Source organism: Lycorma delicatula, chromosome 5 (genome assembly GCF_047948215.1).
Source record: "Lycorma delicatula isolate Av1 chromosome 5, ASM4794821v1, whole genome shotgun sequence".
NCBI classification, from domain to species: Eukaryota; Metazoa; Arthropoda; class Insecta; order Hemiptera; family Fulgoridae; genus Lycorma; species Lycorma delicatula.
Window position 1 is genome coordinate 105,051,493 of NC_134459.1, and position 17,951 is coordinate 105,069,443.

Below are 17,951 nucleotides of genomic sequence, written 5' to 3' on the forward strand. Positions count from 1 at the left end.
GTTCTGTGGTGGTTGGGTTTCAATTAACCACACATCTCAGGAACAGTCGACCTGAGCATGTACAAGATTACATTTCATGTACATTCATACATATCATCCTCATTCATCCTCTGAGGTAATACCTTACGGTAGTTCCAGAGGCTAAACAGAAAAAGAGAGAAGGCCTTGCTTTGTAAATTTGTATTGCCCAGGAATTTTCGTCAAATCCTGGGCAACAATAAAGAAGTTTTGGACCAGGTGTTCTTGTTTCTCCAGAGTGCTAATATTTTACATACTTTTTAATAGGAGTTTTAGATTTTTTTACAGTAGTTGTATGTTTTGTGTCTTAAAATTTTGGTTTTTTTATATATATTATACATATAAGGTGACAAACGTTTTTACAATAAAAGGAGGACACAAATAAATTGAAGAAAAGGATATTGTAAATAAAAGAAACATTTTAATTATTGCAATAAAAATACAGAATACACTATAACATGATAAATGCAAAATGAAAACATTTGTAACATTTTATATTGTAATTATGCTTACATGTCTATTAATTATTATTTAATGAGTACTTTTCCATTAAAGGAATATTTTTTGTTAATGTATCATCTTCTAACAACATATACTATATACAATATCACTTCTAACAACACAAATATGACACAACACACGCAACGGATCAGCTCTGCATTTACAGATTAGTCTTCAAATATCAAAGTGGAGGACACCTTTTTGTAGGAGTACAGAACTTATAAAAGACAGGCTGGAACGGTTGGTCACCTATATATATACTATTTTTTGTGATTTTTATGGTTCAATGGGGGGGGGGGCTTTCTATATATCCACATGTAAACTATACAAAAGCTCAACTCAAGGATACAGTGTTTACTGGTTAATGACAGACCTTAGATCTTTCCTAATTACCTATTTAAGAGCTAATTTACAAAATAGAAGTAGGATATAAGTAGAAACCAAAAAGGCAAAACCTCTTAAGATTTTCAAATTACATTCACCTGTTTCATTTTCCCTTTTAGATGCTATCTATTCAGTTATATGGAATCCAGTAAAAAAAAATACTTTCAATGGTCATAAAGTAACATAAAATCTACTTCTCATTAAATTAAAACATCCCCTGATACACTACCAATATTTTTATTTGACCTTGTTCAAATTCTTTAAGCAGTCTAAAGATGATTACACAAATGAACAAGGCTTCTCACTCAATTCAACTATCTACTCCACTGTACTTGGCAATTTATTTTCTAAACCATACACAAATCTCCTATAAATAGATAACACAAGATAGACACCAAGCATTTCATGGGCACTGTATGTGGGTGCTGTAAAATATGAAACAGTAGCATAGTAAAAGAGATTAAGAATTATACAAATACATAAAAGTTAGCAAGCTCACCATCATCACTGGTTGCTAAGTGTAAATCCTTCTTTTTATACTTCTGCTCCGATTTAGATCTCGGTCTCTGTGAAAGTTCTTCAACTTTGTTATTAAATGCTGCTGATATACCAGGATCGGTGGTAGAAGAAATTGATCTAAATTTTATTTTTTTTTCAAACGTATCAGTCAGTTCTTGCGACATTGTAATAATAAAGTCAATGACATCTAATCAAAACACAAACACTATCAATAGAAAAAAATAAACACCAGGAAACTTTCACAACTTAACCTCAAAACCTCGTGCAATAACGTAATGCCGGCTAAAGAAAGGAAAACATCTGACCTGATTTTTCATTAATACTACCTTACGTACTAAAACCATTCTTAAATTAACTAATTAAAAAATATGAGTAAATTATTCCTGAAACCCTCTAACATAAATGTAATTCACTTCAAAATACTATATGACAATGTCCTTAAAATTTACAAAAAAAACCCAAAAACAAATACCCTCCTTATCACCTGGTGTCTTCAAACAGCTGTTTTCACGGCTGTCGGCTGTTAAACCTACGCCGCTCTTCGCTGATGATTGAAATTAGAAAATGGCTTCTGCTGCTGAAGATGAAAATAAAAATAAATGTAAAATATTAATAATAGGTGCCGGTATGGCAGGACTTTCTGCAGCAAGCCAATTAGTTAAAAATAAAATGACGGATTTTAAAGTTTTGGAAGCTAGAAAAAGAATTGGAGGTCGTATTATATCTATTGAAGTTGGTGAGTGAGGTTAAGCACTTAAGACGTTCTAGTTTTGAATTTTTTTTTACTTCAAAAAAATTTGTTGTGAGTTGTTTATAACGTATTAAAAATTTTCAGAAGTGATTTACACCCCAAGTTACTGAGTTGTCAAAATTCCTTGAAGTGTATATTATGTGCAGGATACGTAATATTTTTGAATTGTATCATTTGGTAAGATCTTAATTCTTTTCTTAATGTTCGACATATTTTATTAAAATTGTGGGTCAGGACGCCTTTTTATATGAAATAGTTCTGCTGATAAGCAGACATAAAAAAATACCAAAGCTGCAAGAATAAAAATATGTTAAGAATTGTATTTAGGCAAATGTTAGCTTGTGTATATTTGATATGAATGATTACTGATGAAAATATAAAAGTTCCAACCTGGAATCCCATACCTTCACTATAGTAGTTAGTTGCTCTATGAGAAAAATTTTCAGTGTGGAAATTAATTTTCTAATTAAATATTTTAATTAGTACTTGTGTATATAGTGATATGTTTAATTGAGATTGTGTGCAGCATAGGTCATCTCATGTTTATTATGAGAGTTTGAAACTACTGTTTTATTATGTAGATATTCTCCTGTTATAATGCTCTCTTTAAGATCACAAGTAAATTGCAATGAATATTTTATAATTTATAATTAATTTAGTGAATTTTCTTTATTTATTGCACTTTTTATCTCTGTTATTTGTATTATTTGGACATAATTATTTTTTCGAACATTTATTTAAGGATTTTAATTTTTAGTTAAAAAAAGCTAGTCAAAAAATGTGATTAAACTTTGTTACAATTGCCTGGCACTCTTATGAAGTCTTAACATCCAGAAACCTTCCAAATATGTTATGCAGGTCAGGTTACCTATATCTTTACTATAGAATTTATTGCAAAATTAAATTCATATGACCTTAAATAATTATGTAATAGAGATTATTACATAAAGCATAGTAATATTACTGTTCTTTTATTTTGAAATAAATATTATTATAAAACTGTTTATTACTATTCTGGAAAGGAAAACATACTTGGAAAATTTTAAATAATATAATGTAAAAAAACCAGTAATTTAACTCATTAGATTTATATAATTTATGTAACGTAACAATTTAAAGATGGTATATTAATTTTGTACATAAATATATTAGAGAATCAGGTTAGACATAAACCTTTTTATGAAAGGTGAAACAGAATGTAAGTCATCATAAGGGTGCTGGACTTATAATAGAATTTATCCAAACATTTTTGTGACATCTTTTAATAATTGGAATAAATAATAACATTTTGAACACTTGTTTACTTGATGTTTTTTTCTTTTGCAGTTATCATTAAAAAATAACATTTTACGAGATTATTAATTTACACAATCTTTTTTGTTCTTTTAACCTCTGGTACCACCATTAGGTATTGCTTCAGAGGATGAGATAAATGACAATTTTTGTAGCATGTGAAAATGCCATGCCTTACTGGGATTCGAACCCAGGACCTCCGGATGAAAGGCCGAGACGCTACCACTCGGAGGCTGGCAATTTACACAATTTAGTAAAATTTATTTCACATTGCACTATGTACATGAAATTTGACACCAAAACATAGGTGCTGTTAAATATGTTTTGCTATTTTTTATCCTACAGTCTTTCTTCATTAAATTAATATTCTAATTGTTCATTGCTAGATAATTTTCGACAGAAAAACTTATTTCATTAAATACGCCAGTTATGAATGTTTTGTCTTTTGTTTTGAATTTATTTTTTAAGTGTATGGAAAGCTAGGCATGTGGCTAACAACAACCATACACCTCATATTTTTTATTATGACTTGTTTATTTTATTTTTTTTGTTGTACCCTCATTTCTTATTAAATTGTTGTATTTTACCAGTTGACTTTATAAACATTATAAATTAAACATTTTATAAACATTAATATAAATTACCCAAGTATATGAAATTTAATTTGTAAGCATACCAAAAAAAAGGTTTTATTTTTTATGTATGAGTGTTTTGTAAAAAAAAATAAAAAAATAATTGCTATTAATGTAAATCAGTGTTTGATCTTTAAGTCTTTAAGCACAAAAGCAGAAATTCATTTTGAAAACCATTTGTAAATTTATTGTATAATTATAGTCTACATTGTGTAGACAATTGTATTGTAAATATAGTTATTGCTTAATTCAGTTGTGATAAAAACAGCAAAACATTCAATTTGCTATTGTAAATACTCTGTGCGTTCCAAAAAGTGTATCATTAATTATTACCATCCATCTATTCAACAAATTCACCTTTGTACTCAGTAGGGACAATTTTTTTATTTTATTTATTCATTTAATACCATATATTGTTTTTTGTGAGTGTTACACTTTCACAAAAAAAAACAAGTCAACCAATTGACCTGAAATTTACATGAAAATAGTCTTTATACCTGAAAAGAACATAGAACTATTGCTGTTATGAATTGATTCACAATTTCAAGATGGTGGCCATTTTAATAGCTTGTGGTAACAATCTAATTATTTCCCTGCTAGTAATTAATGTTACTTGGCCAAACTGTTTTTTTGTCATATTGAATTTTAGAAACCACTTGCTATAATTGAAATTAAATTTTCTACAAAAAAAAGTCTATTTATATTGTTCAATTTCTCTTTTGGTTATCAAGGAAAGTAGTAGCTTTAAAGTCTAACATTCCTTTAGACTTGCCCTTCACTTTTAAGCACCTGCAGTTTCCTTTTAAAGTTGCTTTTTTGATGACAATATATAAGTACAAGGACAGGTGTTTCAAGTGGCTGGTCTCCACTTGGTGGAGAGTCAGTGTTTCTCATGTGGGCAACTGTATGTGTCTCCTGAATCTCTTGTGAAAACTGTATATATACAAAACAGAGAGAAAAGCTGTAAATATTGTATACAAGTCTATTCTTTAGATTATGTTGTTCACAAATTGTTTAATACAAAATCTGATGTGCACACCACATGACTTCCTTGTATGCCTATTAAATTACATATACACATTTTTTTAAAATGAAAAGTACATAAAATTTTATTTCGTTAATAACTTTTTATATTTTTTTATTGTTATTATTGAATTATTATTTATCGTAAAGGTTTTTTTTACACAGGAGGTAAATAATTATTAATAAATCAATATATTTAAATTAAAAAAAAGGAGATGAAGAGTGATTCAAACCGATGTGCCTTCCTCTTGTAAGATCCAAATATTTTATTAATTAAAGTTTTATTTGGCTATAACTCTGGATCCAATGAAAATAAGTACCACTTATGATATATCGTTGAAAAGCTCTCAGTGAGGGCTTATTACTGGAGTTAAGAAAAAGTCCAAAATCCAAAAGCAATTGGATTTTGGGCTTTTTTGAACACTTTTGGTTCAGTCGATTGCAATCAAAAAGTGAGGTGCAAGACTAGATATTACAAGAGTCATAAATCCAAAATTTCAACATTCTACGGCTAATTGTTTTTTTAGTTATGCAAGATGCATATGTATATATACAGACATCATACTGAAACTAGATAAAATGGATATTTCTGTTGAAATCTGAAAACCGAAAATTTTCATGATCACAATACTTCCTTTACTTTGTACAAGAAAGTAAAAACACAAAGAAGTTAAAAACAAAATTTAAAAAAAAACATAAAAAAGTAGAAACAAAGAACAATTACCTCCTCCTGGTGTTTGTCGAGTAACACTAAGAACCTAGCAAAATATGTTTTTACCCATGTAAAGGACAGGTAACCAAGTATAACTACTACTACTAAGATAATGACCAACTATTCTGAACCCCATAAGCAGTACTTCAGAAAGTTTGGAATTCTGTGCTGACCAAACTCTTTCTCTGAAGAAATTATAATATATTGATAGGTTTTATCATTTGAACAGAATTTAATTGTAATCTATCAACATTATTCTCATAAGCATGAGAATATTGAACACAGAAGGGATCCAGGAGTCCCCTTGCTAAACAGGAAGGGTGAGCAAAGCTTGCCCTGACCAACTAGTTTAGTAATAATCCTATAGTTTTTGTTGTCTTATATGTTTTTACAATAAGTATTATAAAAATACATGATATATAGTTATTCATTTGAGGTATGAATAATTGTTTTGTACAAAAAAAGGAGCAGAATAAAAACCTTAGTTTTCACGATAAAAGATTCCACTTACTTTACACCGAGATCCTGCTTCATTATTTAACATGTCTGGTATTTCTGAAATGCTATCATTTATCATTGACAGAAATTTGAAGACATTAATTATATTCCTTGTTCATATTAAATTGAGTAACTGTGGATTGATAAATTGTAGTACTTTATTGCAAAATAAGTGTGAAAACCAAGTAACTAAATTTACACATGAGTATATGCCAGTTGTTAGTTCTCACTAAAGTGAAAAAGAAGTAATTCTCTATACAAGAAAACTTATAATTAAGTAAATTAACAAATTATTTATTAGAAATGAACAGCAATGCTATTAGTAAGTATTTTGAAATGTAATACTAAGTTATTATTTTGTTTTAATGAAGCACCTGTTAGTTTATAGTACTTTAATCAATAAAGAAAATTTAAACTTTCACTTCAGCAATTACTTTTTTTTAAATTGTAATTTTAGTTTTGAAGTCTCAAGTTATATGTCAGGATTTGTAGCTGTTGATTTTTTTTTGTTTGAAATAAATGCCCTAATCTTGGTTCTTTAAATGGTTATTAAATACAGATTGTGTTTAATTTTTGTGCTCATTAAGAATGCCTTATCTCTGTTTAAAATGCTTCTCTGTTAAATCAGTATACGAGTTTTTTTCAGTAATAAATTATTTCAGTTATGAAATAATTCATAACTTTTATAATTCATAAATTTTATTTTCTTCAGTTAAGAAAATAAAATTTTATGTGTGAAGGTCAAGTAATAAATTTTAGTAATTGATTAATAATTAACTTGTTAATTTAACTTTCATTAATAATAAGCTATTATTTTTTTTCTGTTGTTTTTCTGATACGTGTGCAAAGACCTTATTACTTTTTATTACATAACAGTTTATGACTGCACATTTAGTCATTGTATATTCTTTGAATTTTTTTCTTTGTAGATATTTTAGTTAACTAATTACTTTTTTTTAGAATTGTTGTATATTAAAGAAACCTTAAAAGAAAATTTAAAAAATTACGTTATCCTTTTATTTCTATGTATTTACAGTCAACTTAAAATAAAAAAAATTCTCAATTTGGCTTGTAGGTTGTTTATTTTTGTATATATGTTCAAAACCTATCATACACTGTGTAAGTGTTGATGAAAATTTCTGATGCCCAAAGAATTTTCGTGTAAATAATCAAGAAAATGTTCTGAAAACTTTAGTTAAAAAACAATGTATCTATATTCCTGCATTCCAGATACCCTTCGCTCATTCTCACTAGTTTTCTTTTTATTTAATTTCCCTCATTTTTTTCTATTAAAATAGTAAAAAACTGATTAATATTCTCTTAAAACATGGAATCTTAGCTCACTTTTAGTAGTAATCTTATGCTGTTTCTCCATTTCTTTAAGTGTTTTTATAAAAACACTTGTTGCTTCTCTTATATTTCTTGCAAGACAATTTTTTCTGTATGAGCTTTGTTTTCAAGAATTTTTGTCTTTGTAGTTTTCATATTCCAATAAAACTAAATGACAAAATAAACATTTAAAAAAAATGAAACCAATTAAAAAGATAATAATTTTTAATTTTTTTTTTTTTTAATTTTGAGCCAAGGTCAGGATTCGTAAATATGCTTATAGTTTGTTTTTAATTAGTGCCAACTTTTGAAATTCAAATTTTAAAGAGGAGTTGGAATATTATTATATTTTAATGCATTTTTTTTTTTAAAGTTTGCTTTACTTTTTTAATTTTTTAAATGATTGACAAACATTGTCAATCATTTGATTAGTTCAACACAGTTTTTCATTGTTTTATTTACACTCTAATATTTTAATTTTTAATATTTGTTCCATTCTGCTCTTTTATTGTTCTAGGTATTATAATAGTAGGTTGTTCTAGTTATTGTTCTAGGTATAAAGAAAAAGACCACAATATATGTACTGAAGTAGGTAGTATTTCTTGAATCTCATTCCTGGTAATATCTCTTGAGTCCCAAATATAACTGCTCTGCTTTTAAGTAAACAAAAAAAGAAAAAAAATTAAATTTAGATTAATATTTTTACTTTTAATTTTTTAATTAATTACACACATTTAGAATTGTGTAGTTTCTTTCTGAGTACTAATAAGTAAAAAGTAATTCATAATAAATTTGAATAATGCAGTTTTTTATTACGTAATTCTAATTAAAGAATTTACAACACTATTTAGTTGTAATTAAAATATGAATCATCTCTTAAAAAAAAGTATGATTTAAAAAAAACATGTTTCTGATTTTCGTTGTAGAGAACTATTTTAATATTTCATCACGAAGGTTCTGGACTTTGATTCTTTCTTAAGCTTGGCATTTTTCACACATACTTTTATTTTATCGCTCATTACCAATTTGTTACTAATTGGTGTGATACATGTGGCTACTTAAGTGAATAAGTAATTAAACAAATTTATGAGAGATGATATGAATTGTAAGCTTTTTTAAAAATAAAAAATTGTTCAGCAGTAAAGGATAACCAAGATTAAAATTCTAAATTGAAATGTTCTGGATTCATGCCTATATCAGAAAACTTAAATTAAATCTTAGGTTTACTTCGTTCAGATATTATATTTCTATTTATATAGATTTTCATCGTGATTTATATTTTATGATGAAACCTTTTACATGTACAAAGAAAAAAATCTTAAGAAATAATTTCATTGATAAAGAGTCATTTAAATTTAAAAAGTGTGGATTAAATTGTCAGATGAAATCATAGTGTAACTATTATCAGTTTGAATTTTTTTTTTATAGATTAATATTAAAAAGAAATTCTGTTGAAATCACTTTTACTTTCCCATTTATATAGCAATTACAGCTATATAGAAGGGAAAGTATGGTAACTGGTCAAAATTGGCCATATCCGGTTTTCACTGAATCTTGACGAATTCACTCCAAAGGACCCCAGAAAACTGAAAAATTGCATCGAAATTTCCACAACAAAATGTGCATATAAATGTATGCTGGCATGTAAATCACTTTATATTTCCAGAACTACTTGACTGATTTTCACCAAACCTGGCTATAATATTTCTATAGTAGGGGCATTGATGCTATTAAATTTTCAATTGCAAAGGTCAGGGAGTGGGTGGGTTAAGGTTTTTTTTTTATAATTTTGTGAATATTAACAAACAACTTTTGTAAAAAATTTTTTTTGTTAAATTTCACTCTCACCCCTAAAAATTGTTTTAATTTTGAAGAGTTATAGAAGGCAGTACAAGGAGTGATTTTCGTTGCATTTTTTAAAAATTATAAAAAAACATCTTTTGTATAAAAATATTTTTTCTAAATTGCACCCCCACTCCAAAAAATACTAACGATTTTGAAACTTTGTAGAAGGCAGTACAGTGGGTATTTTTCATTGCAGTTTTTCTATTACCATCTTGTTGCATCCACAAATTTGTTCCCTATTAAAATGGGATTGTAACCCAGCCACCTCCCCATTACACACCCTACACCCACTTAGCGGTCGGACTTCTGCTGCTGCTATGTTGTGATGTCCCAGGTGAGCAGTAGAATTAAATAAACTAATAGTATTTAAAGTGTAAAAATTTATTTAAATTGGAAACTAGTAGCACCACATCCACACATGAAATACGGTATGCACACGCGCTTTAGTTAAATCATTGAATTAAATAAACAAAAAATATTGTATTTAAATAAAATTATAAATTAAGTTGTGTGTGTAAACTGTGCATCAGAAAAAAGCTGCATGATGGGAAAGTTCTACAACTGTGTTGCTAATTTTTTTTATTAGTTTGCTTTAAGTAAATGTTTAAATTAGAAATTTTATTTGGCTACCTTTTTCAGATATATTTTTATTGCAGTTATAATTTTGTGATTTTTTGTAATATACTATTTGTAATATGGGAGGTCTAACAATCAGCTTCTATTCTAGTAAACCTCTTTGAAATCATAAATAATTTATAAATAGAATAAAAGATGAAATCTCTTAATTCAACAATTAATAACTGTTACTGAACAATAACAACTATTCTAATCACAAACTATTATTAAAAATAACAACTCTTATTAAAAAATAATTATCATTAAGAGGGTTTAACATGATGGTGCACCATTTTGAATGATTTGAGATAAATCTGCAAAGGTTGTGTTTCAGTTGTTTCTGAAATACATTTCTGTATCATTATGGGTGTTTTGCTATTTGCAATATTTCTTTTTCTATTCAGGATCATAAATTCAAGTCACAGAGCAAGGATTGGAACCGTGGGTATAGTTTATATGAACATATACTAAATTATATAGATAACATAATTCCCCAAATAGTACAAGATGTGTTTCAAAATCCCATTGAACAATTAGACTTATGCAGAAACCTGTGATGGTCATAATTTTCAACTCTATGTAAAATATATTTAACTACTCATATTCCATTTTGAAAATTTTTTTATAATTTCACTGAGCTTCATTAAGATAAACAATAACTTTTGATGCTCCGTATCTAGAATATTTAATATATAAATGTATTTTTTTCTTTTTAGATAAGCACAGAGTTGAACTTGGTGCTAATTGGATCCATGGTGTATTAGGTAACCCAATGTATGAAATAGCTATGGCTAATGGATTAATTGATATTGTAAATATACCAAAACCACATAAAGTTGTTGCTGCAACAGAAGATGGAAAGCAAGTTCCTTTTAAATTATTACAGGTATAGTATATTTTTTCCCCCGAGTATTATTAATTTTGTTTAAAATTTTAGAAATAATCTTAATTGGTTTTATAATTTTCTCTTAACTTCACTAATTTTTTTTATCTGAGTAACTTTAGAGATAATTACTTGTCTGTGTTGTCTATTTAACTAGAACAACTGAAGTTTATTTTCACAATAAAACTCTTTTAACAGAAAGATAAAAATTAATAACCAGAAAAATTATTTTTTTTAAATTTGAAAGTATATATTAAATTAATTCTGATAACTTAATAATATTCAGCTAAATATTTTTTTTAATGGGACAGTGTCTGTATTTTAATTCTTAATTTAAATTTGCTTCAGTTAATGTGACCCAACTTAGCTGTAAAATGATACTTAAGGTTGTCATGACAAAGAAAGTGAAACGTGAACCCAAGTAGAAGGTTTTATTATATAATTATTAAGGTTTGATTTATTATTATATTCTGCTGTTTCTTCTTTGTTATGTAAAGTATTTTGTAATATTTACAATCTTTGTATATTTTTGCTGCTACTCTGGGATTCTGAATTTAGTATGGAGTGAAATTTTTGCAAAAGCAATTTATCAATATTGAATTTTTGTATCATTTGAACACACCTATTAGGTGATCTTAAACAGTGGAATTCAGGTTTTGGCCTAAAGAAAAAAAGGAACTGAATATCTAACAGTCAGACATAGGATGGGCCATTGTGAAAAACATAGATATGTTATTAAAAGCATACATAGTTATGTTTATTCAATAAAACTTTTGGTAATTTGTAAATCTAGAAATTTTAAATTGTGCTCACAGTGCAGCTATTTATTATATTCTCAAGAATAAAATGGGGTTATTTTTGTGTTTAATAAATCTACATTTATGCTAAGGTATTATTTTTTTTTTTTTAATTTTGGTTTTAAGAAAGAGCGAGACTTCAGATAAGAAATCTTATGCATATTATTAAATTACCATATATATATTCTGAATTTGTTTTTTACCAATGTTAATAATAAAATAATCTCTAATTAGAAATTCTAAATTACTTATTTTTGCACAAACCACATAATCATCCATTGTATGATATTTTTATTGTTTTTGTGTACCTGATTTTTCATATTAAACTTTTGATCTCTCAAGTAATATTTAAATCTTGCATGATGAGCAAACCAGTATTGGTCTGTAGGTGAGTACAGTGACAGTGATCTGAATAACATTGGTATATTTACTAATACTCTCAGATTAAATTATTTCTGTAATATAACAATTTAAAAATAAAGAAAGAAATGAAACCAGTTTTTATTCCCAAGATGATTTTATTCCATTGAACTATTCCTTTCCTTTCTCAGTACTAAAGAGTTCAGGTACTTGTAGATTTAGGATTAGATTTAAGTTGAACCTCTGAATAACCCTATACTCACTTTTAACCATGGAATTATATTTATATATGATACAAACATTTTAATCCATCTATTTCATTCCTGTGGATTGAGATTTTTATATAATTTATTTTATTTATTATTATTTTATTAGTATGATAATTGATAATGTTGGCCTCTTAATTTGTTTTCATATCTCTTTTTAATTTTTATGAGAATTTCAGTGTGACACGCTAGATTAGGTTATTAAAAGAAGGAAAATATATTAATTTTACATTTTCAATCGTGGTTATAAAATGATTGATGAATTTAACAGATTTAAAAAAAATTACAGTTCTTGATTTTTTCCCAGAAAAAAATATAGCTTATTTTATTAATTAATTTTTGAACTTTTAGGATTAAATGAAATATTATCCTATGACAATGTATAAAGTATATGCCCTTAAATATGCTCTACTTAGGAGGCGATAATTGTATTTTATGTTTATAAATAACACTGTTATATGTACTGAAAAAAATTGTATGCATATATTTATACATTCAGCTATTTTGGAAAATATTGCACTCATTGTTCAAAATACTATTTCTCAAATAAAATTATGTAACCAAATTAAAAAAAATTAATAAGTTAACCAAAATTGATTCATGTATTTTGTAAATTATGATATGTTACAAAAAATTTAGAAATTACATAGCATCTGGCTTTCATATGCTATTTGTTCTAAACTTAAAACTTCAAATGATTTTCTTTCTTACATTCTTACCTAATTTGCTCAGATATATATATGGTTAATAAAACTACTATACTGAACTTCTGCTTGAAATGATAGTAAATTATAGTTAAATTCTTCAAAAAATGTATATCGATATTTCCATGTATATTTGCAAAACTGGCTTAATTCTATTCAATTTTCACCATTTAAATTTGTCACCAGTTTATCAGAATCCAATAATTTTTTATGCAAGTACCTTATTCTCAATTCACAAAGGATAGGGCATGTATCTTCATCCACTCATCTATTACACAAAGAATACTTTAAGTTCTATAGAATAGTTATATTTGTTCTAATAGGTTCGTTCCATCCTTAAGTACTTGAACACAAAAATAGTATCTGTAGATAGATGTACTGGAGTATTAAAATCCAACCTTTTTTTTATATAAATCCATTTGACTACTGAGGAATTGTGGGAATAGTATAAATACTAAAGGTGGACTTAATAAGAGTTAGTATATTATTTTTCTTACACTTCTTCATTGGAAACCAGTCCTTTGGAGCATTATACTCATGACTGAGACTATTCAGTCTTTCAACCAGAAATATTTTTAACATTTATTTTCTTCAATAAAACTTTTGGGTATCTATCTAGACGCAACATGTAATACTTCTAAGCATAGTTTAAATGCAACTTCAGCTTATATATGAAAGTTGGATAAACTTTATTTTCTAGATACAAGCAGTAATCCAGTGCATAATTTAGTAAACCAGATATCTTAATAAAAGATTTTTTCACATTTTCAACTACTCATATATTTTGAAACCCTGTTACATGTGCACCTCCTTGCCAACCCACATCATAATACAAATCCTCAAATGGCATTGAAAACTTGTAATTTAGCAGCGAATGATATCTTATCATTATTTAAGATTGAATTGAAGGTATTGATTGATAGTATGCTTAGCCTTACTCACATTATCCAGAAGATGAATTTCAAAATTGATGACAGATCTATATCTAGATTCCTATAATTTTTTTATCATATCTATATGATCACTTTTCTATCCCAAACCACCATTGATATGCAATTATATATACTTTGTAAAATTTTAAATAATTTTGAAGAGTTACCAATCTTACTTGGTTTAAAAATTAACACTTGTCTGTTATGTAATCAAAAACAGCAGATGTTGACAAAAAAATGTAACGACAAAAAGTGTTGTCATTTACATAATATGAGTATTAACTTTACTCTTTATTCATTAATCATTGACTAAAATTGTCAATCACTGAATAACATTTTCTAAATCCACTTGAAATTCCTTTAATATCATGTTCTCACCAACCCACTCTACTTGCCTATTTTAATAGCAACCCTGCAAAAAGCTTTCTAATATAGTAACCGAATTGTATTCCTCTGTAATTAGAAGCATCACACTTTTTATGTAATGGGAACGAAATGATTCCTTTTAAATCATCTGGCAGTACATCTTTATTAAATATTCTATTATAAACCTGTAACAATTTTTTGTAAAACTTTTTCTGATGCATTCCATTCTCGAAAAACTCATAAGGAATTCTGTCATATCTTGGAACTTTTTTATTTGTGGCTTTGTCCAACACATTTGTTAATTCTGTCATTTAAAAATATTTTCTAACTTAAGTTTCAAAACCAGAGGTTCATCATACAGAATTTGATCATTTTCAACTGAAGGGCTTAAGATGTTTTTAAAATTAACAATCCTGGATTTCTATTCCATTACCATTGTAAAATAATTTCCTCATCTTAACATTGAACTGCTCTCCAAAAACAAACAGTATACTCTACCTCATTTAATTCTTTCATGCTAATTTTTTTGTTTCTAAATATTGCTGTTTGATGGGTTCTGAATTTCTAATTTCATGAAGTTGCAGCAAACTAAACACCCTTAATCGCACCTTATAACATTCCAATTCAATCAAGTCATTCCTGTCTAAAATTAATGACTTTAGCTTTATTGTTGATCAGTTCACTCAGCACAGATATTATAATGTAATATTATAATATTAAAATATATTTTATAAAATATAAAAAAAATAAATAAAACCTTTTAAAAGAATCTAGTGTATTATTTTCTAAGCATTCACCTAACACATAAGTGCCTATAATGTTGAAATAAAAATTAAAAATTTTAAAAGAACCTAATATATAAATAGATAAATCTATTTAAAATAATCTAGATTTAGAATTTATTATAATATAGATTAAAATTAATTTAGTGTTTTATTTTAGGAAATATATGAAGCATATATGTGTTTCCTTCATCGTTGTGAAGAATACTTTTTATGCCAGTATGAACCTCCAGCAGGAATTGCAAGTGTTGGTGAACACATTGCTCTTGAAGTGAGTTTTTTTTGTTATTATTCACTTTGCAGTTTCATTTAATTCAAGTTTATTAAGGATACAGCCGTAGAACATTACATCTACTGAATATTTATCTTTCTCCAAGTTTTATTTTAATGATTTTTCGTATAAGTTATTTCTTCCACCGCTGCATGTAAATAATAAAGCCAATGATGTTTTTAATGTCTATCTTTTCATGGAATTTCTTTATCCAGCCTTCTCTATAGTCTGTATTATTTTAGATCTTCTCCCAACATGCCGTTTATTGTTTCACATTTCTCATTCCCTTGATTTTATTCTTGCCCTGTGCAATTGTCATTCATGTTGCAGATGTATTAGCTATAGTTAAAAATAAATATATGTTACTGATTACTTGGCATTAAATTGATATTTTCATATACTAAAAACTAAAATTTTTAAAACCTTTCTTCAATATCCATTTACTATTAGAAATTTGTGCTGGCTCAAACATTATAGCTTGTAATTATTTCATTTCTCATTAAATTAATATATTATCAGATAATAAACCACATAATCACTTACCATTGTACAAGAAGTGCACTCAGCTTATGAACATAACATTTTCCATGAAGTTTTTTTGCAAGTAACCCATTATATATTCAGCATAAAGGAAATTTGTTATTGAAAAATATTTATTGTTTTGAAGGTTGTTATCATACAATAAGACAAGTAAATCTTGTTGAAAAAAGTTTTTTTTTTTTATTACTTTTATACTGATGCTATTGTTTAGTTTCTTGGATTTTCTCCCTTAAATGTTGGAGGCAGTATATGCAAATATAATGGCATTACTTCTTATAGAATTCAATACATTAATTATCCTATCTGTCCTGGTAATTTTTATGTCTGTGACTCATGTACAGTATCTGAGGTACAAGTGGTACTATACAGAGTTATGGTGAGAGGACCCGTCAGTCAGTGATGTTGAAATCCCTGTGGTACAAGGTGTTACAAGATGTCACTCACTGAGCTGCATATTTGCAATTTTGGAAAACTTAGCAAGCAGATGTGTGGGAGTTTATTCAGCTCCATGAAGAAGAAACCATTACCCCTCTCTTTTTTCCTAATGTCATATATAGGCTGATTTTTGTTTTTTGTAATGGTTATACCATTTCCATGAGCAACCTGTTTTTTTTGTTAACAGTTTAACAACTGATAGGTACTGGTACCGAACAAGTAGATTAAAGTATCTAGTTATGTACTGGTGTCTCTTGAGTGTTTACTAGTAAAGATCTTCCAAATTGCACAAAGTTAAAGGTGATTGTTAATGAATGATTGTTGTAAATGAAGTGGATTAGATGAATATTTTAACGAAAAATAAAAATAAAATTAAATTGTGTAAAAATAAATAAAATGATAGCAACTAACAGACTCTGAAAACTCTGTCAGTTGCTTTCTAACTTTCAGTTAAGCAACTTTTCAGTTGCTTTCAAGGATCAATCAAATATACTTATACTTATGTTATTATACCTGTAATGTTTATTAATTTAAAATTATTCATCAACCAGGTTTCTAGCTGTGGAAAGCTAATCTGTGTATTATGAATATTTTATATTACTGAATGAAAAAATTATTTAATTAAATGTTAAAGTAATATGTATGATACATTTATTTACAGGTGGCTCTTTATTTAGAAAGAATTTCTGATCCAGAAGAAAGAAGAATAAGACGTTTAATATTTGAATGTTTATTAAAACGAGAAACTTGTATTAGTGGTTGCAGTTCTATGTCAGAAATCGATTTATTAGAACTCGGTAGTTATACTGAATTACAAGGTGGTAATATCGTTTTACCATCTGGGTACAGCAGCATTCTTGGCCCGGTTTCTCGAGGTATACCACCGGAATCAATTTTAATTGATCACTCCGTAAAAGTAATTAATTGGATGAATAATATTTCACAGACTGTTAGTCCTGGTAATGATTCAGGTATTAGTGATCCGGGTAATGATTCAGATGATTCTGACAAAACAGTTACTGAAGATGTACCACCTGTTCGTAGAAAAAAATCAAAAGATATCTCAGACACCGATAGTAAAAACTGTGATGTTGATTATGATAAAAGCAGTTGTAGTGGTGGTGATAATTCAAGTAAAGTATATAATTTAAGTGCGTTATCTTCATCATCGACATCAAATGTTGAAGTGATATGTGAAAATGGTGTTAAGTTTTATGCTGATCATGTGATATGTACTATTCCTTTAGGTGTTCTTAAAGAAAAAGCATCGTGTTTATTTTCACCTCCACTTCCTGAGTATAAAATTGAATCGATAGATAAATTATTGTTTGGTACTGTAGATAAAATATTTTTAGCTTATGATAGACCATTTTTAAATCCTGATGTAACAGAAGTGATGCTTCTGTGGAATACTGATTCTGAATCATCTGTTAAAGGTAACTAATTTTCATATTTATTGAGATAAACCATGTTTGAAACAATTTTCCTTACAATA

General features: G+C 27.4%; 2 protein-coding genes across 5 annotated transcripts in view; one reads left to right on the forward strand and one right to left on the reverse strand.

The window, feature by feature from the left end:
• LOC142325265 (protein TAPT1 homolog) overlaps window positions 1–1,891 on the reverse strand; it is a 39,527-nt gene extending 37,636 nt beyond the window's left edge. For all 3 annotated transcript variants that reach the window (XM_075366793.1, XM_075366794.1, XM_075366791.1), the window contains exon 1: window positions 1,403–1,891. In XM_075366793.1, the coding sequence (XP_075222908.1) occupies window positions 1,403–1,586 (184 nt within the window). In that variant the 5' untranslated portion in view covers window positions 1,587–1,891. The remainder of the gene's footprint in view (window positions 1–1,402) is intronic.
• A 66-nt stretch (window positions 1,892–1,957) lies between these two features.
• Window positions 1,958–17,951, forward strand: part of LOC142325266 (peroxisomal N(1)-acetyl-spermine/spermidine oxidase) — a 34,207-nt gene continuing 18,213 nt past the window's right edge. Inside the window, exons 1-4 of one of the 2 annotated variants that reach the window (XM_075366795.1) lie at window positions 1,958–2,158; window positions 10,837–11,006; window positions 15,371–15,481; window positions 17,118–17,892. In XM_075366795.1, coding sequence (XP_075222910.1) covers window positions 1,987–2,158; window positions 10,837–11,006; window positions 15,371–15,481; window positions 17,118–17,892 — 1,228 coding nt within the window. In that variant the 5' untranslated portion in view covers window positions 1,958–1,986. The other variant, XM_075366796.1, reaches the window with a different exon arrangement.